The sequence below is a fragment of the Aotus nancymaae genome, unplaced genomic scaffold (genome assembly GCF_030222135.1).
Source record: "Aotus nancymaae isolate 86718 unplaced genomic scaffold, 86718_ANA_hifiasm-v0.15.2.pri h1tg000003l, whole genome shotgun sequence".
Lineage (NCBI taxonomy): Eukaryota > Metazoa > Chordata > Mammalia > Primates > Aotidae > Aotus > Aotus nancymaae.
This window is the reverse complement of record NW_026988414.1, coordinates 56,091,312-56,114,493: the sequence shown is the minus strand read 5'-3', so window position 1 is coordinate 56,114,493 and position 23,182 is coordinate 56,091,312. Positions and strand designations below refer to the sequence as shown.

Genomic DNA, 23,182 nt, shown 5'->3' with positions numbered 1-23,182 from the left:
TATTTCTTCCCATGTTTAGGTTGTAACCTGATTGGATATCACTGCTTGCTGTTGTGTGTACATCCCATACAGGGTTGGAGGTAGTGTTTTGATTCATTGACTGGCCTTCGATGCACAGACTTTGCTGGGAACATATAAAAAGTCTTCTGGCAATTTTGTGAACATTTATCTACTTTAGATTAATTTTTTTATTCTGTGGAAAAAGAAGTTCAGAATTCTCTTAGTTACTTTTTAGAAGCACTTCTTCTATGAATAATCAACAGAATCATAAAGAGATTTTTGTTTGTTTGTTTTAAATATATATTCTAGGCTCCCCATCACATGTAATCTGAATTCAAATCTCTAGCTTGAGAATCTATATGTTCAAGAAGCACTACCTTTTTCACAGATTTTGCCAGGTTTAGAAACCACTGGGTTAGAGTGTGGTGCCTGGAAAAGAAAAAGGCACTGGATTTAATCCTCAAAAGCTATGTGTTTTATAGCCCTTGGACTTAAATAAACCCTTTCTATTTACATATAATATATAAAAATAAATGTGCCTAGTTAGCTGTATCACTTATAACAAGCACTCAGATCATGGAACAGAAAGTGATCAGAAGCCCTTCTGCCTGGATAACTACCATACAGGTTTTTAATAGTGTAGATTCATTTTGCCACTTTTTTGTGCTTTATATGAATGGAATCGTATAGTATATATTCTTTTGTTTCTGGCTTCTGTCCTCCAACATTATGTTTTTGAAATTCATGCATACTGTATGAAAGCTTTGTATTGATATATAATATTATATTGTATAAACATCCCACACTTATATTTACCCATTTATTATTGATGGGCATTTGACTAGTGTCCAATTTTGATTATTAAGAATAATGTTGATATGAACATTCCTGTACACAGCAGGTTTTAATTAAGAGAACACTGTGAATTCAGATTTAGATTTAGGTCCTGGTTTTACCACTTACTGACTGATATTTGAACATAGGCTGTTTTAAGGATAAAATGAGAAAATGAAAGTGCTTTGTTATGGAACAAAAAGAGCCCATGTAAGTGAAAAGAACAAATCTGGAGGCATCACATTACCTGACTTCAAACTATACTACAAGGCTATAGTTACTGAAACAGCATGGTACTGGCATAAAAATAGGCATGTAGACCAATGGAAAAGAATAGAGTACCCAGAAATAAAGCCAAATACTTACAGTCAGCTAATCTGTGACAAAGCAAACACAAACATAAAATGGGGAAAGGACATCGTATTCAGCCAGTAGTGTGGGGATAGTTGGCAAGCCACATGTAGAGGAATGAAGCTGAATGCTTATCTCTCACCTTATATAAAAATTAATTCAAGATGGATCAAAGACTTAAATCTAAGTCTTAAAGCCATAAAAATTCTAGAAGATAATATCATAAAAACTCTTCTAGACATTGGCTTAGGCAAAGAGTTCATGACCAAGATCCCAAAAGCAAATGCAACAACAACAAAGATAAATAGATCTTTAAACTAAAATTAAACTAAAAAACTAATCTAAAACATTTTTGTACAGCAAAAGAATAGCAGAGCAAATGTACAACCCACAGACTGGCAGAAGATATTTACAAACTATACATCTGACAAAGGAGTAATATCCAGAATCTATGAGGAACTCAAATCAGCAAGAAAAAAACAGTTCTATCAAAAAGTGGGCAAGAAACATGTATAGACAATTCTCAAAAGAAGATATTCAGATGGCCAACAAACATATGAAAAAATGTTCAATATCACTAATTATCAGGGACATGCAAATCAAAACAACAATGAGATACCACCTTACTCCTGCAAGAAAGGCCATAATTTAAAATAAAAAAATAACAGATGTTGGCATGGATGTGGTAAAAGGGAGCACTTTTACACTGCTGTTGGGAATGTAAACTAGTGCAATCACTATGGACAACAGTATGGAGATTCCTTAAAGAAGTAAAAGTAGAACTACCATTTGATCCAGCAATCCCACTACTGGGTATCTTCCCAGAGGAAAAGAAGTCATTATATGAAAAAGACACATGCACATACATGTTTACAGCAGCACAATTTGCAATTGTAAAAATATGGAACCGGCCTAGGAGCCCATCAACCAATGAGTGGATAAAGAATATATGGTATACATACATCAAGGAATACTACTGAACCATAAAAAGGAATAAAATAGTGGCATTTGCAGCAACCTGGTTTGAGGTGGAGACCATTATTCTAAGTGAAGTAACTCAGGAATGGAAAACCACTTATAAGTGGGAGCTAAGCTATGAGGATGCAAAGGCATAAGAATGATGTAATGGACTTTGGGGACTCAGGGGGAAAGACGGGAGTGGGGAGAGAGGCAAAAGTCTACACATTGGGTGCAGTGTACACTGCTTGGTTGATGAGTGCACCAGAATCTCGGAAATCACTGCTAAAGAGCTTTTCCCTGCAACCGAACATCATCTGTTCCCCAAACTACTGAAATAAAAAATAAAATGTAAAAAAAAATTGTCCTCGATTTAAAAAAAAGAAAGTGCTTTGTTAACTTCATGGAGCTAAAGAAATGTTGTTATAATTATGGTAACTGTTAAGATCCTTAGTTTTGTTCAGCTGTCTGGGCTTGTTGACATTGGTCAGAAGTATTTTTGATTATGTAGAGAAAAAGTAATATCTTTTCCTCACCCATGTAAGGTTTACAACTGACAACCCTATAACAAAACACAGGTTAACAAGAGAAAAAAACTAACAAATTTATTTAACAAAGTTTTAGATGACATGGGAGCCTCCAGAAATGAAGACCCAAAGAACCAGGGAAAACTCTATTTTTATGCTAGGTCTGATGAAGGAAGTGGATAGCTGTGGAGAAATATGACTGGACAAAAAGGCTATGACATAATGTAATAAACTGAATGGGAAACCCAGCAAGCCTGTTTGTTCAGTGGCATTTCTTTCTTCCAAGTGATAGATAACATGAGGGCCCCATGACCTACTTTCAGAGGCAGTAGGTCAGAGTGGTGACCTTTCTAGGTTTTATATCTTGCTTTGGGTAAAAGGAGGGGTAGAAGACAGGAAGTCAGGGACACCTTTTTTCTGAGGCCCTCCTGTCTCCTTCAGGTGAAAAATATTCAGCATACAGAGGTACCGTAATTGGGGCTATTGTGTTCTGAGCTCCAGTAATTACCTTTGGTGTTTAGTAATAGTTATACCACTACCTGGAAATTAGGAATATAAGAATTGGAAGGCACTAGGTATGAAGGTTCGTGACTTTCATTTAACTATGAGGAAAGTGAAGTCCTGGAAAGAAGGGAAGTTACTTGCTCAAACAATTTCAACAGACACTCTACAGAGTAAGATAGAGAAATGACTATTAATCACATGAAAAAATGCTTAACCTCAATTACTGTCAGGGAAATGTAAATGAAAATCATAGTGCTGTTATTACACATATATCAGATGACTCTAATTGAAAAGATTGTCAATACCAAATGTTAGTGAGGATATAGAGCAACAGGGACTCATACTTTTTGTTAGTGGGAGTGTAAAATGGTACAACCACTTCTGAAAAAAAAAACTGGCAGTTTCTTTTAAAATAAACATGCATTTATCCTATGAGCCAGCAGTCTCATTCTTTATTATTTCCCCATGAGAAAGAAAAACATTTGTCCACAAATGACTTGTAAGAGAATTTCATAGCAACTCCATTCATGATAGCCCAAAGTTGGGGAAAAAGATGTTCATTGACAAGAGAATGAAGAAACAATTTGTGTTATATTTATATAATAAAATGCTACACAGCAATAAGAAGGTACCAACTTCTAACGTATGCAATAACATGAATTGATCTTCAAAACATTATGCTCAGGGAGAGAAACTTTACACACAAGACGATATCCTGTATTGTTCCATTTATGTAAAGTTCTAGGATAGGAAAAACTAATTGTTGGTGAAAAAAAAATCTAAACAGTGATTGCGTCTGTGGGGTGGGTTGGCAGTGGAGTTGACTGGGGAAGAGTATGAGGGTACTTTTTGGGTTGAAGGAAATGCTCTGTATTTTGATAGGTGTTTGGGTTACATGAATGTATTTATTTATAAAAATCTCTTTGGATGTTGGCTGGGTGCAGTGGCTCACACCTGTAATTCCAGCACTTTAGGAGGCAGAGGCAGTTGGATTGCTTGAATCCAGGAGTTCAAAACCATCCTGCCAACACAGTGAAACCCGGTCTCTACTAAAAGCAAAAACTAGCCAGGTATGTTGGTGCATGTCTGTAATCCCAGCTAATCAGGAGGCTGAGGCAGAAGGATCGTTTGAACCTGGAAGACATGCAGTGAGCTGAAATTGCACCACTGCACTCCAGCCTGGGTGAAAGAGTGAGACCCTATCTCAACAACAACAACAAAAACCAAAAAACTACTTGAACAGTACACTAAAGATTTGTGCATTCTACTAGATGTAAATTTTATCTGTAAAAAATAAAACTATATTAAGTTCTAATTAATGATATACATGCTGAACTATTTAGGAGTGAAATGTACTGATGTTTGCAACTTGCTTTGAAATGTATAAAATGAAATAACTTACCAATAAGTGCAGAGTAGTAAAAAAAAAAGAAGAAATGTATAAAATGTGTTATGGACTGATGGGTGGATAAATGAATGCATGTGTTGATGGGTGGATGAATATCTGGTAAAGCAAATATAGCAAAATGTTAACAATCCTAGAGTCTAGGTTGTAGATACATGGATGTTCACTGCACAATACTTTCAACTTTCTGTGTTTTAAAAATTTTTGCAATGAAATGTTGAGAGTGGTGTAAAAAACCTAATGGAGTTATGAGATAATCCCATAGCAATTGAGAGAATAGGGAATGTGACAAGAGAGAAAATTTGGGAAGCTGGAAAGCAAATGGCGGAGGAATAACTGAGTTAGCATAACTGAGACATTAGAATCCTAAATTAGGAGTGGGAAAAGCTGAGAGAAATTCTTAGTCAAAAGCCTTATAAACTGGAAGCACCAGATACCATTGGAATTATGTGTGGGAGGGGCAGTAGGGAGTAAAATAAGAAGGGTCAGATAAATGCTGTTTGAGAGGCAGATGGGTCTTTGAATTTCCTTCCAAGAGCATGCTACTCTGGGATTACTTAAGAATTGCTAGTGGAAGTCAGGAGGTTTAATCCCTGGAGATGGTAAAATAGAGTCTTTTGACTGGCAAAACCAGGAAGATTCTGAATGCTAGATATTGGAGAACCATTCCTTTCAGCTTCCTTTTAATTAATTATTATTTTTAGAGACAGGGTCTCACTTTGTTGCCCAGGCTGGCAGGCAGTGGTGTGATCAAAGCTCAGTGCAGCCTCAAACTCCTGGGCCTAAGCCATCCTCCCACCTCAGCCTCCTGAGTAGCTAGGACTACAGATATATGCCATCACACCTGACTAATTTAAAAAAAATTATTATTTTTTTAGAGACCAGGTCTTACTATGTTGACCAGGCTGGTGTCAAACTCTTGGCCACAAGCAATCCTCCCACCTTGGCCTCACAAAGTGCTGAGATTACAGGTGTAAGCCACCATGCCCAGCTTATTTTGTATACTGACTTCTCCAAAAGCTAACATCTGGATTTCTATACTCTATTCAGGATATTGGAGGACACTTCTGTGTGTCACCTGACCAAGCTGATATAGTTTGGCTCTGTGTGCCCACCCAAATCTCATTTTGTAGCTCTTGTAATTCCCATGTGTTATGGGAGAGACCCAGTAGGAGATGATTGAATCATGGGGCAGGTCTTTCCAATGCTGTTCTTGTGATAGTGAATGGGTCTTGAGAGATCTGATGGTTTTAAAAATGGGAGTTTCTCTACACAAGCTCTCTTTTTGCCTGCTGCCATGCATGTAAGATGTGACTTGCTTCTCTTTGCCTTCTGCCATGATTGTAAGGCCTCCCCAGCCATGTGAAACTATAAGTCCAATAAACCTCTTTCTTTTGTAAATTGCCCAGTCTCAGGTATGTCTTTATCAGCAACGTGAAAAATGGACTAATACAAAGCCAGGAGGAAAATCCTAATGATACTGAGTTGGGAGTTTCCAATAAATGAGCTTAGGGTGCTGGAGATGCCAAGTGAAGTGTGTGCATTTTTGATAACTGTGTACTTTTGGTGCCTATACAGTTAGAAATATTTTTCAACCAAGTTTTATGAAAATGGAGACTTTGTTGTACATTTTTTTTTTTTTTGAAGCTGTATTATTACCCCACAGAACATGTCATTGTTGTTTTTTGGGGAAGGGGCATATGTTACTAATAGAATGTCTCCGAAGTGGATTGATGTGGGGAAAACACGTTTCTCTTCTAGTTTTGAGAGACTTCCTCTTGGCTCCCAGGAGGAGAGATTCCCTGATGTTGACACACATAGCCACCTTGGCACAAACACCTTGTGGTGTGGAAAAACAAATTTGTTTTTATGTCCTCTTCTCCCATTCCACCTTCAGCATAGACTTAGCTCCCTTATGCCCAGACATCTCTTGGGATTGACTCCTGGTAATTGGTTACCAGTGTATCAGGCAATCTGGACTTTCCAGTAACACCACTGAGATGGCACTTTTCAAAATAGCAGCACTTCTGTTTCTAGATTGTAGATCTTTTGATAAATTCTGCCATTTTCATTTCACTTCCTAAAAGTCAGAGTCGGCTTTTGAAAAGTTGTTAAACAACGTGTTAATGTGAAGTGTCAACCCCCACACTAAACTTTCCCTGTTCAGAACATCAAATGAAGACTTCATTGGGTTTTATAGTGGCTTTCTGATTTTGGTAGTCCTTTGAAAGAGGGGGTTTGAAAGTTGTGTACTGTTAACTGAAATACCTGCCTGCAATACCATTATTATTTATGAAAGTTATAATTAATAAAGCTGGATACAGTTTGGCTTGGAAAAATTAAGAAATTAAAAATATGATGGCAGAAATGAAAAATGTCCCTAGAAGCACTGGGAGATGAAGATGGAAGAAACCTCCCAGAAATTAGAATTAAAAAGACTGATGTAGAAAAATAGGAGAAAGAGATGAAAAAATTTGAAGGCCAACTTGAATAATAGGGAATAGTGAAAGAAAGAGGTTAGAGAGAAAACAGAGATGGATAAATCATCAATGAACTTGCTTAAGATAATGTCTCAGAACTAAAGGATATAAATGGCCAGATTGAAAGAGTCTATTGAATATTCACTGTTATGGAAAGAAGTAGACTTACTGAAGGCATAGCATTATGAAATTTCAGAAAAATAAAGACAAAGAGAAGATCCTAAAGCTTTCAAGAGAAAAGAAAATTAGGTCAAATGCGAAGGATCATAAGTGAAAATGGCCTCAGACTACTTTCCTGCGATGCTGGATGAGAGACCATGGAACAATGTCTTCTGGAGATGGCTGCTGAATGGGAGGGAGTCTTTTAACATATTTCCTTTTGTACCTTTTATACCTTTGTATTTTGAATATTTTGAATGTATGATTCATTCAAAGTGCAAAGAAATATAATTTAGAAATAGTACTGCTAATGCAACTGTGGCATTTTTAGTTTAACTCGTGTTTTTATAAACATTTCCTCATTTTATCTTCACAACAACTTAACTAGAGATGGAGTCTCGCTCTGTTGCCCAGGCTGGAGTGCGTGGTGCAATCTTAGCTCATCGCAACCTCTGCCTCCCAGGATCAAATGTTTTCCTAATCTCAGCCTCCTGAGTAGCTGGGAGTACAGGCGTGTGCCAGCATGCCCAGCTAATTTTTGTATTTTTAGTAGAGATGGGGTTTTACCATACTGGCAAGGCTGGTCATGAACTCCTGACCTCAAGTGATCCACTCGCCTCGGCCTCCCAAAGTGGTAGGAGTGAGCCACCATGTGCCTGGCCTTAACTAGGAACATTTTTATTCCTGGTGAGAATCAGAGAATCAGGGAGGTTTAATCGGGTGGCAGGTGATGGAGCCAGACCTGGAAGCATTTCCTTCTTTTCTAGGTACTGAAACAGAGCAGCAGTGATAGTGTGTTGATAATTGTTGGTTATCCCTGAGGTAATAGGGTAAGAGGTGAGTTGCACCTAAATCTGGGGAAGTAAATAGCTACAGTTCTAAGGGTTGGGGCAGTGTTTTCCAGTCTCAACTTTGTGACACTTGTGTAAGATATGTCACAACTGGTTTGTTATCAATAGTCAAATATCAGCATTTGTAATCTCCTGTTTTTAAACACTTGCCCTATATATCACAGTCTTAAAAATTGATTTTCCTGGCTGGGCGTGGTGGCTCACTGCCTGTAATCCCAGCACTTTGGGAAGCCGAGATGGGTGGATGATGAGGTCGAGAGATTGAGACCATCCTGGCCAACATTGTGAAACCCTGTCTCTACTAAAAACACAAAATTTAGCTGAGGGTGGTGGCATGTATCTGTAGTCCCAGCTACTTGGGAGGCTGAGGCAGGAGTATCGCTTGAACCTGGGATGTGGAGGTTGCAGTGAGCTGAAATCGTGCCACTGCACTCCAGCCTGGCAACAGAGCGAGACTCTGTATAAAAAAAAAAATTGATTTTTCTTCTCTCTCTTTTTTTTTTTTTTAAATCCGAGAGGCGGTCTCCCTATATTGCTCAGGCTGATCTTGAACTACTGGGCTGAAGTGATCCACCCACCTCAGCCTCCGGAGTATCTGGGATTACAGGTGTGCACCACCACACTCAGCTGGTTTGTTTTTCTCGAATAGGACAAAAACCCATAGGTTGCAGCTGTTGCTAGAAGTGCACCTAAAATTGGATACGCCTTCAGAAATATGTCACACTGTTTCATAGCAAAATCGTTGTTGTCTGAAGGGGAAGAAGAGATTGAGAAATTATAGGATAGATTGGTTTAGAGATTGAGCTTTTCAAGAGTTTACTGAACTGGAAAGGTTTTCAAGAGTTTACTGGAATGGAAAGGTTAAATGTTTTATCCTAAGATCATGCTGTAAATGGTGTCAACTCCAATGCCTAGGTTTTAGGCCTCCTTGTTATTTAATTCATGGTTGTAAATGTGCCTATTATTCTGTTCTTAATAGCACAGAATTCAGAACTTCAAGCGAAGGCAAATGAGATTGAGAAAGCATTTCAGGCTTTTCATCAAATATGGAAAGAAGAATGCAAACGATTTGAACATGATTTGGAGGAAAGAGACAATATGATCCAAAACTGCAATCGAGAATATGATCTACTTATGAAAGAAAAAATCAGACTAGAGAAAACTCTACAGGTAAAATAGTTTTTATAAAGGAATTTTCCTATTCACTGAGATGTGTTGTACATTACTTGAAGTTATCCTGGATTTCTTTCCTTCCTTTTTCCTTCCTCCTACCTTCACCCCTCCCTTTTTTTCTTTTTTAGAGGCATTTTTGCTGGTCTCTTTTGGAGTGTGTTAATAGGTCTACTTTTTGGGGTGAAAAACAGTTTGCAGCCACCAATCAAAATTAAAAACCAGCAAAGCACTTATATAAGCATATTGTAAGAAGGTAAGAATCTAGAGCTCATTTTGTCCAGCAACATGAAAATTTGGAATTTTAGAAATATGGGCCTTCCATACTGATCTAAATATACGATATAGAAAAATATTTGTGTGTTTGAGATGAGCTTCATTATCTGTGTAGAGCATATTATGTATAGATATGATATGTAACATATTTAAATTTTACTAAAATTATTGTGAGCCTCATTTTTTCGTTCTTTTTTTACTCCCTAAAGTAAAAGTGGTATAAAGTTGAAGTTGCCGGTGACTTACAAGGTAGATTTTGAGTTGTCTATATTTGCCATTTTTTGGAATAATGAAAAATGAAAAAAAAAAAACAAAAACAAAAAGCAAACGTGACAACACCAGGCATGGTGGTGTATGCCTGTAATTCCCCCAACTAGTAGGGAGGTTGACTTGGGAGGATCACTTGAGGCCAGAAGTTTGAGGCCACAGTGTATCATGATTGGACCTATGAGTAGCCACTCTACTCCATGTGAGCAACATAGTGAAAACCTTTCTCCAAAAAAAAAAGGAAAGAAACAAAACAAAGAAAAAAAAAAACTGTGATAAAAATGTTGTACTGTTACCACTGGTGTAAATGGCTTTTTTGAATTTTGGAAATATATCTTTACTAAAAATTCATTATACAAAAGCATTTACAAAATGTAAATGGCTTTTTTGAACTTTGGAAATTTATCTTTACTAAAAATTCATTATACAAAAGCATTTAAAAAATGTAAACATTTTTACACAGTGGTTCTCAGATGTTGTCATTGCCAACAGATTTACTTTTGATTTCTTCCACATCAGTAGTATAGTTTGTCTCTTTTGTTTACTACTATATTCCTAGACCCTGGAACAGTAGCTGGCATATAGAAGGGCTCCATTAGTGTGGGAATCAGGGAGGTTTAGGTGGTAGCTGATATTACAAGTCCTTGGATGGGCCTGTTTAACCTTCCCCACATACAATGTTTTGAAGTTATATGGAGAGGAGGGTGATCGTGGCAGCATTTCTTTAGCCAATCAGCTTGCATCTCAAGATAGAAGATTTTGATATGATCTCAGTTAGTTACTTAGAATAACTGTGCTTTGATTTTAGGTTGTTGGCTTTAAACTGATCTGCACAGAGATCCTTGGGACAGTTTGGAGTTGAATTGGAGTCACTATTTAGCCCTTGGGGAAAAAAAAGCCTCAAGGCTCTTTGTGAGGGCTTTCTATAAGTTATGAGGGTAATATTTATTATACAGATCCATGCTACCATTACATGGACATGAGAGGCTTTCTTTCTCTCATATTTAAACCATAGACTTTTTCTTCTTCTGTTAATGGGAACTTAATTTAAAATCCTATAGTTAGAAAATTGGGCTTCTCAGCACATTGCATTTTATATTTTTAAGATATTGAACCAAATTAGATCTTACAAATGTAGTACACCTTGGAAAACCCAAAAGGAAATGCAATTTTTCAAATATTGTTTATCTATAGAACTAGAAATTACAGTCCATACTTAAATTTTTTGTTTTTTGCTTTTCAAATTTTTAACACTCCGGAGTTACCCTATCCTAATTTGTTGCACAGAATTCTTTTCTTTGCTCCTTTTTCCCTATTGGAGATACATTGTTCTGTGTCAGATTTATATATAAATTGTCAGGGATAATCCAAATACTTTGATCACAGGTAGAGATTTCCATATTAAATGCAATCTACTTTGTTTATATATATCATTTGATATCATATATTGACATTTTGTTCAAACCTCTGAAGTTACATTTTTCAGAAAAATTGGATCAAATATATGCTTATATAAACAAGTATATGCAGCCTGTTGCTTAAATATACTTATATTTAGGTAATAGTTAAATATATGCTTACATAAACAAGGTATAACCTGTTGCTTAAATTAACATAGTTTCTTACTCATATCTACATTCTGATGATCAAATGATAGTTTTATTAATTATTTTAACATGAATTATGATGAGTTTTAACATCTGTAGGCAAGGAGATCCCCTTTGTACATTTAAACTGGGGATGAAGGAAGAAAGATAACTTTTATTGATCTAATAGTAAAGCAAGATTTTATTTATGTAAAGGAAGCGTTGGAAGAACATCAACAGGAGAAGAATGAGATGGAGTTTCATATCAGGGAAACAGCATTGGAGGAGTTTAGATTACAAGCAGAACAATGGGAAGCAGAAAGAAGAGAATTACAATTTATAGTACAGGTATTTTAAAAATAATAATTCAGTTCCTTAAATATATCTTTTTAATACTTATGATATTCAAAATTACATTAGTGGGATAATTGACTCACTCAGAGGGAAAATAATTTCTAGTTTTGATTCTGGAAGGCCACGTTTTATGTGCTGTTAAATAACAATAGGGCAACTGTTACCAACAGATACCATTAGTGTTTAGAGTTCAGTGATTTCCATTGCATACATTATGTGATTTTTAAGAAGGATGTATATTTTTGGACTAATAGCTGTTTTGAATAAGATAAAGAAATAAGTAATAGGATTTTGGATATTAAAGAATCCTAACAAATCGTATAGTGTAGTAATTTTTGAACTCTTTTTAAGTAAGTACAAATTCTTAATTATCCTCTATTCCACCAACCCTGAAACACACAGAATCCTTGAGGCTTCTATAGTCCAGTTTGAAAATTACTGATTACATCTAATCCCCTTTATACATGAGCCGATGGAGATTTGGAAGTTACTGACTCAGATTATAGACTGAATGATTAATGTAGGAAAAGACTGCAGGTCTCTGGATTCTCATTCCAGTGTACTTTGCATTTTTTCAGGAGATTATTTGTATTTATTTTGAAGGAGAGGAAGGAGAAGCTCAAATTCAAACTATTGTGTTACTGTGTGTTTTAAAGGAGATTTGTGAAGTTAATCCTCTTTAAGAAAAACCCCCACGAATCAACTAACTTAAAACTTCAAATACATTTCTATCACTTCTTCTAATTATTTATTTTGTGATAATACAATGTATTTTTTTGTAATTTTTCTACATAAATTGACAAACTGAAATAACCTGGATGTCAAAGATAACGCATTTTTCACAAGGATGAAACATATCAACCTATAATAAGTTACTGTGTGTCACAAGCAACTTTGCAAGATAGAAGTTGACCAAAAATATGCAAAGAATAGAAGTCACTTGATTTTTTTAAGAATAAAAGCTGGTAGTGAACAGTGGAAATACTGAATTTGTTGGAGATAATTCCAACAAATAATTACATATTTTTTACATATAATAATTACATATACAATAATTACTGTATATGTAATTATTGAAAATACCAGTGAAACCACAGCTTTTGCAAACCTTTGGTCTTTTTGCAGTGCTTTTCTTTCCAGTCACCTCTTTTGTAGAATCTGGAAGGACAGTACAACCACCCTTTAGACCCTCATGTATTCTAAGTGTTTGTAGTTTGTGTAATTAGTTCATTAGTTCACTTGCTTGTTCATTCATTCATTCTCTAAGTACTTACCGAGTTACTGCTCTGGATACTGAGGCTATAAAGCTGATTAAGATCTAGTTTCTGTCCTGGAAGATATTTCAATGCAGAAACATGTAAAGAGGGAAGTATTGTGTGATAAAATTTTAAATAAAATGCTGTAGGACCACAAAAGAGAAGTTGATTAGCTGCCTAGGAGACTGAGGAAGTCTTCGCAGAGAACATGATATTTAAGTTGTTTGTGATAATTTTCTGAAAGGCTACTTGGAATAAACAAGCAAAATTAAGTGAATTAAAATAGCCCTTCTATTTCTAAACACTCAGCCAGTGGTCTAAATTTATAAACTATAATTCAAAGGCCTGTATAAAAATATGTATCTGATGTGATTTTGGTATAGGTTCCTGATCAATCCTATAAATCCTCCTAAATGAAACACAGTGGTTATACTGAAGTTTCTATATGAAATACTAAAAGAAATTAAAATTAGGTGTCCGTCTTTCATAATGATGTGCACAGAAAAATGGGGGAATATGCTCCCTAGTTACTACCAATAGTATCTTGCTTTGCTGCTTTTGTAAGGTAAATTTTATTGTATTTTGTAACTAGAATGTTTAGAGCTCTGTTTCCCAATTTCTTGTCTTTTTTTATTAATAGAAGAAAATAACTTTTCCTTTTATAAATCAATCTTAAGAAACTATTGTGACTTTGTGTTAAAAAAATGTTTTTTTAGAAACAATCTGAGGAAGAGAGTCAAATTTGCTTCTCTGTTGGCTTTTGATGAGTTTAGTTTTACATACTATAATTAGGTGTTAGTATCTAATAGTATTCTCTTTGTGTAGCTCTCTAAGAGAATTCAGTTTCTTTTTTTTAAATCTTCTCAGTGAAACCTTATCTTTAATAGACAAAACTTGTTAGAATATTTCTCTTATCTGGGCTTTAGAATTTAGACACATTATAAAAAGAAAATCTCAATTTTATGTCGTGTTCTTTTTCATTATCAGGAATTGGAGCACAAAATAGAGGTATCCTTCTCTGGAATATTAACATGATTTCTTATTGGTGTTACCTAAAAAGTTACTCATTTTAAGATAGTGTTTCTCATTTCTTTTTTTTTTTTTTTGAGACCGAGTCTCTCTCTGTCACCCAGGCTGTAGTGCAGGGGCATAATCTTGGCTCACTGCAGCCTTCACTTCCTGGGTTCAAGTGATTCTTCTGCCTCAGCCTCCAGAGTAGCTGGGATTACAGGCACCTCCCACCATGTCTGGCTAATTTTTTGTATTTTTAGTGGAGTGTTAGCCAGGATGGCCTTGATCTCCTGAACTTGTGATCCACCAGCCTTGGCCTCCCAAAGTGCTGGGATTACAGCGAGAGCCACTGCGCCCGGCTACAAGTGATTCTTCTGTGTAAATGCCTAGAAATATAATTGCTGCGTCTTCAAGCTTATGGATTCACAATTATGATATATGTTACACAAAGCACCAGTTTATACTCTCCAGCAACAAACACTTTTCAATTGTAGAACTTTCTTGGCCTTGGGGACTTAGACAAGAGGAATTGTTCTGGGTCTTTCAGGAGATAATCATGTAATAGATTAAAGTTGTAGTTAGCTACATTGATATCTTTTATAAGCTAGAAAAGAGGAGTACGTTTAGCTCTGATACTTTTCTAACTGTACTTGTGTAATTCTTCTGAATGGGAACGGAACCATATTTTGGATTCTGTGAAATGTTGTTTATGAGTATCTGTAAAAAAATTATACTTTTTGGGCTATGTTTCTGGAATATGTGGAAAGAAAGCAAGTTTATTTTTTAACAGCCAAATGTAGTTTCCTGTGATGTTAAATGTCAGTTCAAAACCAAGCCCCATTTTAAAATATTTTAAGTTCAATAGCCCCCTCTCGTGGCAAAAAGAAGAAACTTCCTCAATTTCCAATGCCCTTAATATGATTTTATTTCACACACACAGACACACATACATAAGGATGCAGGTATGATTAGAAAATATGTTCTGTAACAAAAATTTTAAATTTACATTTATTTGGGATGGAGGCAAATTTTTCTTTAAATTGCATGAGGTATTTTGTATATTTCTTTTGGATTTTCTTGTGTGTTACAGTGCATCTCAGAATTGGATTATATTGATAAAACCATAAACCTAAAGCAAATATTTGAACATACAACCCCCCCAGGGATTTATATTATCAATGCCCAATATAACCCAGCAATACCATTAATGTAACCAATACTCTCTACCTAGATCATGTTAGTGTTTGTCATATTTACTTGAATTGTAAACAAACAGTAAATTGTTATATCGTTGTCTGAATCACTTCCCCATCCTGCCACCACTTCAGCCACAAAGGAATAACTGCCATTCTGAAGTTGGTGTTTAATTTTCTGTCTGTATACATTGACTGTATATTGTATTATTTTAGTAGTTTGTATTTTAAGATATACCATACAGATGCTTCTTTGTCCAACTTGTATTTTTCACTTGTGTTTTTTTTTTTTAGACAGGGTCTCACTCTGTCACCCAGGCTGGAGTGCAGTGGCACGATTTTGGCTTACTGCAACCTCTGCCTCCTGGTTTCAAGCAATCCTCCCACCTTAGCCTCCCGAGTAGCTGAGACCACAGGCACATGCCACCACACCTGGCTAATTTTTATATATTTAGTAGAGATAGGGTTTCACCATGTTGGCTAATCTAGTCTCGAACTCCTGAGCTCAAGTGATCCACCTGCCTTGGCCTATCAAAGTCCTGGAATTACAAGTGTGAGCCACCACATCTGGCCTACTTGTGTTTTTGAGGTTTATTAAAGTTAATAAATTAGCTTCTGTTCACATAATTTAACTGCTATATAGTATTTTATCTTGTGTATGTGCTATAATTTACTCATTACCTGACTGCCTTGTCAGTTTTCTATTGTTTATAATAGAATACATGAAGTTGGTTAATTTATAAAGAAAAGGAATTTATTCTTACAGTTCTGGGGGCTGAGAAGTCTAATGGCAAGGGACTGCATCTGACAAGGGCCTTCTGGAGAGTTCAGAGCTGCACAGGGCATTGCTTGCTGGTGGGCTGAGCATGCCAGCTCAGGTCTCTCTTTATCTTCTTAAAAAGCCACCAGTTCCACTCCCATGATAACCTATTAATCCATTAATCCATGAATGGATTAACCCATTCATGAGGGCAGAGCTCTCATGAACCCAATCTCCTCTTAAAGGTGCCACCTCTCACTGCTGTCACATTGAGGATTACATTTCAACTTGAGTTTTGGAAGGGACAAACATTCAAACCATAACACTGACATTGAGATTTAAGTTCTTTCCAAGTTTAAATTATTACAGGCAGTGATTCCATGAACATCAAATGTTTTTATGTGGGTATGTGTTTAATGTATATAAAATATGTGCCAAATTGTTCTCTTAAGTGGATGTAACAATTTGAAAGAAGAGTTTTTCTTCCTTTACAACTTCTTGGTATTTTTCAGATTTAATTTCTTTTGAAATAGGGTATGTATGCAATTGTATCTCATTCTTGCTTAAATTTCCTCTTCCTTGACATTGACCATGTTATGTTCATTGGCCATTCATATTTCTTTTTTGTGAAATACCAGTTTATATTTTTTGCCTTTTTTCTTTTGGATTTTTTTGGTATATTTTTATTGATTAATAGGAGCTTTTGGCCAGGGATGGTGGCTCCTGCCTATAATCCCAGCACTTTAGGAGGCTGAGGTGGGAGAATTGCTTGAGCCCAGGAGTTTGAGAGCAGCCTGGGCAGCAGAGATACTGTCTCTGTTAAAAAAATAAAATTAGCCAGCTGTGGTGGTGCACACCTGTGATCCCAGCTACCAGGGAGGCTGAGGTGAGAGGATTGCTTGAGCCTGGGAGGTCAAGGCTGCACTGTGCTATGATCGCAGCCTAGGCTACAGAGCAAGACCCTATCTTAAAAAAAAAAAAAGGAGTTTTATTTTCTTTTAAAAAAAATATATTTGGTAACTAAACCTTAGTTAAACATATTCCTTTTGCAAATGTCTTTTTCTTCTTTGTAGAGACAGAGAGGCAGTTTACCTTGTGTATGATGAACAGTTTTAAATTTTCATTTTTGGACACGGAGTCTCACTCTGTCACCCACGCTAGAGTGCAGTGGCATGATCTTGGCTCACTGCAACCTCCACCTACCGGGTTCAAGTGATTCTCCTGTCTCAGCCTCTGGAGTAGCTGGGATTACAGGTTCGCCACCACACCCATCTAATTTTTTTTGTGTTTTTAGTAGAGACTGGGTTTCACCATGTTGGCCAGGCTGGTTTGAACTCCTGACCTCAGGTGTTCCACCTGCCTCGGCCTCCCAAAGTACTGGGATTACAGGCATGAGCCACCATGCCTGGCCTAGTTTTACATTTCAATGTAGTTGAATTTATCAGTATTTTTCTTTGTAGTAGTGATTGTTTTGTCTTATATAACCCAGAGTCATAAAGAGAATGTGTATATAGCATGAGATGCTAATTTTGTTTTTCCAAATGGATAGCCAAGTGTTCTGTACTAGTAATTCAATTGTCTGTTCTTTTACCACATAATGATTTATAATGTCATTTTCATCATATATCAAGTTCTTTCATATCTAAGACTTTGTTCCTGAGTACTCTGTTCTATTTCACTTACATGTTTGTTTCTGCATTAGTGCTAAATTATTTTATTCACTATACCTTTAGAATAAGTCTTAATATCTGGTAGAGAAAGTATCTTTATTCTTGATATTTTTTAGGGATGTGGGAGGAGGTTATTATTGGCCTTTTACTTCTCTATGTGAGTTTGAGGAATGGCTTATTATATTCCTCAATTTTGTAATTTTGATTAAAATTATATTGCATTTGTAGATCAATTTGATATAAAGTTGACATCCTTATAATGCTAATCTCTTCTATTGTCCTTTTTATATTTTTACTCTTATTTTCTGAGAGATTTTCTCAATTTTATATTGCAGCCTTTCTATTAAATTTTATTTAATCTTTTGGGTTTTTAATTTCTAAGAGCTCGTTCTTGTTATTTGATGATACCTTTCTTAATAGTATATTCTCCTTGTTTCATGTTTGTAATGTCTTAATTTAACTCTTTGAGGATATAAGTCATATTTGTTTTGAAGATGTCTTCCCCTCACCCCTCTCTTGATGTTGTTGATGTTGTTGTCCTCTTTTCTTTTCTTTTTATTTTTTGGAGACTGGATCTTGCTCAGTTGCAAAGGCTGGAAATGCAGTAGCCCTATCATGGCTCATTGCAGCCTCGATCTTCTGAGCTTAAGCCATCCTCCCACCTCAGCCTCTTGAGTACCTGGAGCTACAGGTGTGCACCAAGACACCTGGCTAGTTTTTTTTTATTCTTTGTAGAGATAGGGTCTCACTGTGTTGCCTAGCCTTGTCTGGAACTTCTGGGCTCCAGTGGTTGTCCCACCTTGGCCTCCCAAAGTGCTAGGATTACAGGTGTGAGCCACTGGGCCTGGCCTGGTCTTTATTTTCTCTGAGTGTTTGGCCTCATTTTGTAGTAGCCTCTGAGTTTCACATGAGAAGTGATACAGTTTGGATATGTGTCTCTGCCCAAATCTCATATTGAAATGTAATCACCAGTGTTGGAAGGAGGGTCTCATGGGAGGTGATCATGGGGGCAGATTTCTCATGAATGGTTTAGCACTATTCTTCTTGGTACTATTCTCACAGTAGTGAATGAGTTCTCATAAAATCTGGTCATTTAAAAGTGTGTAGCATCTCCTTCCTCTTTCTCCAGATCTGGCCTCCTTCCTCTTTCTCCTGATGTGCCTGCTCCCCCTTCACCTTCCACCATGATTGTAAGTTTCCTGAGGCCTCCCCAGAAGCCAAGCAATGCCAGCATCATGCTTCCTGTACAGCTTGCAGTATTGTGAGCCAATTAAACCTCTTTTCTTGATAAATTACCCATTCTTAGATATTTCTTTATAGCTATGCGGGAACAGCCTAATACAAGAAGCTTTCCTCAAATGTCTGGTGATTCTAGACTGTGTTTATATTTAAGAATGAGGCACTAAAAAGCTGAGGAGAAGCTCTTTGGATGTGGAACCCTTGCATTGAATTGGGGGAACCTTACAATGTCTTTTTTCTTGACCTGGTAGTTTTCCTAGAAAAAAATCTTTTAGTCTCCTCCTTATATTGCTGTGAGTATAGGAGTCAGTGTTCAGGGTGCTGTGAGGTCTAACAGCCCATGGTACAGATTTTGCCTAATCTTCTTATTTTTAGTAAGGTGTCTTACCCTGACCCCCAGTTGTGTTTGCTTTTCATATTATCAGAACATCTTTTGCTCATCCTCTCTAGTTAGTAAACTGCTTCCCTTTTTCCAGGATGTGGAGGAAGATTTTTCAGGGAGGGAGCTGGCAGAGGCAATCTGAGAGTATAAAGTACTGGTTAGAGGCTTCCAACAATGCTCCTGCATTCATTTTTACCAGATAGCTTGGTTTCAGGGTTAGCTATTTTGTTAGGTTCTGAAAGTTCGTGTCTCTGCTAAATTTGTTTATTGTAACATAATCACCATTGTGATGGTAGGGTCAGGAGGTGGGGTCTTCAGGAGATTATTAGCTCATGATGGTGGAAACCTCAAGTAGAATTGAGATTTCCACCTCAATTCAGAAGGTGGGTAATAATGAACTCCTCCAAGCTAAAACAGCATGTTCTAATCCAAGGCAAGGAAGCTAAGAATGTTGAAAAAAACTTAGAGGAATTGCTAACTAGAATAACTACTTTAGAGAAGAACATAAATGACCTGATGGAGTTGAAAAACACAGGATGAGAACTTCGTAAAGCATACACAAGTATCAATAGCTGAATCGACCAAATAGAAGAAAGGATATCAGAGATTGAAGATCAACTTTATGAAATAAACCATGAAGACAAGATTAGAGAAAAGAGAATGAAAAGGAATGAACAAAGCCTCCAAGAAATATGGGACTATGTGAAAAGACTAAACCTGTGTTTGATTGGTGTACCCAAAAGTGACAGGGACAAGTTGGAACCAAGTTGGAAAACACTCTTCAGGATATTTATCCAGGAGAACTTCCCCAACCTAGCAAGACAGGCAAACATTCAAATTCAGGAAATACAGAGAACACCATAAAGATACTCCTTGAGAAGAGCTACCCCAACACACATATCATCAGATTCACCAAGGTTGAAATGAAGGAAAAAATGTTAAAGGTAGCCAGAGACGAAGGTTGGGTTACCCACACAGGGAAGCCCATCAGATTAACAGTGCATCTCTCTGCAGAAACCCTACAAGTCAGAAGAGAGTGGGGCCAATATTCAAAATTGTTAATGAAAAGAGTTTTCAACACAGAATTTCATATCTAGCCAAACTAATCTTCATAAGCGAAGGAGAAATAAAATCCTTTAGAGACAAGCAAATGCTAGATGTTGTCACCACTAGGCCTGCCTTACAAGATTTCCTGAAGGAATCACTAAATATGAAAAGGAAAAACTGGTACCAGCCACTGCAAAAACATACCAAATTGTGAAGACCATCAACACTGTGAAGAAACTGCATCAACAAATGGGCAAAATAACCAACACAATAAACATATGTGTGCACGTCTTCATAGTAGAATGATTTATAATCCTTTGAGTATATAATAACTAACACAGGAACAGAAAACCAAACACCGCATGTTCTCACTTGTAAATGCGAGTTGAACTATGAGAACACATGGACACAGGGAGGAGAATATCACACATAGGGGCCTATTGGGGGTGGGTGGTTACGGGAGGGATAGCATTAGGAGAAATATCTAATGTAGATGATGGGTTGATGCGTGCAGCAAACCACCATGGCATGTGTATACCTATGTAACAAGCCTGCATGTTACAGAACTTAAAGCATAATAAAAAAATAAAAAAATGAAAATCAGTGAATGTAATTCTAACTCAATATAATCAGTTAATTAATGTAACATAACTTTTCTTCATATAGAATTTCTAAATATCTCCTCGAGTGGAATTCCTAAACATCTCTACTATTTGAGGAAAACATCTTTTCCTATGAAAACATGTTTGTGTGTTTGTATGTGTCTATATCTGTGTGTATTTATATTCATATCCAAGAATAGAATAGAAATTATCATATAATATTAAGTGACTACCAGACCTCTGCATTGAAAATGTGATTGTTAGGTCAGAATTTTATCCAAATTTTGAAATACTCTTAAATAAATGCTATTTGGCAAGTAATATTTAATATAGGTCAACTATCATAGTGGTAATATATCACCAAAGTAAACATAATAAGCCCTTACAGATTGGTCTTTGATTTTTCCAGGTTCTTTTGTTTTTTTTTTAAAAAAAGGATTAAATTTAAACTTAATGGAATAGTGGGCATACTCTTTGTTTGTTGTAATGGGATTTAAATGATTATGTGTTATCTTTCTACATGATTTGTTAGTAAAATGGGAATCACATGTGATTTTTTTTTTTTTTTTTTTTGAGATAGGGTCTCATTCTGTTGCCTAGGCTGGAGTTCAGTGGCACGATCTTGGCTCGCTGCAGCCTCTGCCTCCTAGGCTCAAGCAATCCTCCCACCTCAGCCCTCCAAGTAGCGGGGATCATAGGTGTGCTCCACATGCCAGCTAATTTTTGTTTATTTAATTTATTTATTTTGAGATGGAATCTCTCTCTGTTGCCCAGGCTGGAGTACAGTTGTGTGATCTCGGCTCACTGTAGCCTCTGCCTCCCAGGTTCAAGTGATTCTCCTGCCTCAGCCTCCCGAGTAGCTGGGATTATGGGCATGTGCCACCATGCCCAGCTAATTTTTTGTATTTTTAGTAGAGACAAGGTTTCATCGTGTTGGCCAGGCTGGTCTTGAACTCCTGACCTCAGGTGATCTGCTCACCTTGGCCTCTCAAAGTGCTAGGATTACAGGTGTGAGCCACCATGCCCGGGCATTTTTGTTTATTTTTTAGGGATGATGTTTTGCCATGTAGCCCAGTCTGGTCTTGAACTCTTGAGTTCAAGGGATCCACCCACCTTGGCCTCCCAAAGTTCTGGGATTATAGGAGTGAGCCACTGTGCCTGGCCTGTGATTTTCTTTTATAAATAAATCACATGAGACTTCCTAAATAATTCATTTTACTTTAACAAAAACTGTATAAAATAGTTTCCATCAACAGGATATAAGCATCTTTTGGTTATAGACTCTATTTTGTTATTATTTCAAATTATTTGGTTTACTTTATGATTAAATATGTAAACTGCTATTTATTTACTTTAAAGTAGACAAGTATCTAAGTGAATGAATGAAAGTTGGAGGTTATGTATTTGTAAATTAAGAAGGCATATAATTTAATGATGACTGAATTAATATTGGAACTATTGAGTGAGAGAAGGAGGAGGACCTATCATATAGAATAATAGTTTTTTATAATTGTATAGTGCATAATGTTCTTAAAAGTGCTTTCATATATGAAAATACTCTTATAAAAAATAATTACATGAGGTTGTTCATAATACTATTTGTATTTGGCAGTACTCACATTGCTATGAAGAAATACCTGAGATTGCATAAAGAAAAGAGATTTAATTAATTGGCTCATCATTCTGCATGCTTTACAGGAAGCATGGTGCTAATATCTGCTTGGTTTCTGGGGAGACCTCAGGAAGCTTACAACCATGCTGGATGGCAAAGTGGGAGCAAGCATGTCACATGGCATTTTTGTTCCTCTCTAAATTGGTTATTCTAGTTAGCAGTTCCTGTAATCTTTTATCAAGGTTCTTAGCTTCCTTGCATTGGGTTAGAACATGCTTCTTTGGCTCAGAGGAGTTTGTTATTACCCACCTTCTGAAGCCTACCTTTGTCAGGTCATCAATCTCATTCTCTGTCCAGTTTTGCACCCTTCCTCAAGAGGTGTTGCGATCATTTGGAGGAGAAAAGTCATTCTGGCGTTCGGAATTTTCAGCATTTTTGTACTGGCTTTTCCTCATCTTGGTGGATTTACCTACCTATGATCTTTGAGTCTAATGACCTTTGGATGGCGTTTTTGTGTGTGGGTTCTTTATGTTGATGTTGATGTTGTTGCTTTCTGTTTGTTAGTTTTTCTTTTAACAGCCCCTCTTCTGCAGGTCTGCTGCAGTTTGCTGGAGGTCCACTTCAGACCCTGTTTGCCTGGGTATCACCAGTGGAGGCTGCAGAACAACAAAGATTGCTGCCTTCTCCTT

The 23,182-nt window shown here is 36.6% G+C and overlaps 1 protein-coding gene across 13 annotated transcripts in view; it reads left to right on the top strand.

Annotated features, from left to right (window-relative positions):
* Positions 1–23,182, top strand: part of CCDC171 (coiled-coil domain containing 171) — a 408,737-nt gene that overhangs the window by 21,468 nt on the left and 364,087 nt on the right. For 9 of the 13 annotated variants that reach the window (XR_010344271.1, XR_001107639.2, XM_064381348.1 and 6 more), the window contains exons 5-6: positions 9,048–9,238; positions 11,584–11,715. Coding sequence is in view for 10 of the 13 variants with exons in the window: in XM_064381348.1 (XP_064237418.1) it covers positions 9,048–9,238; positions 11,584–11,715 (323 nt within the window). In the remaining 3 variants the exon portion in view is untranslated. Of the gene's footprint in view, positions 1–9,047; positions 9,239–9,406; positions 9,495–11,583; positions 11,716–18,746; positions 18,802–23,182 lie in introns of those variants that run through there. The other 4 variants (XM_012453492.2, XM_012453490.2, XM_064381378.1 and 1 more) reach the window with 4 other exon arrangements.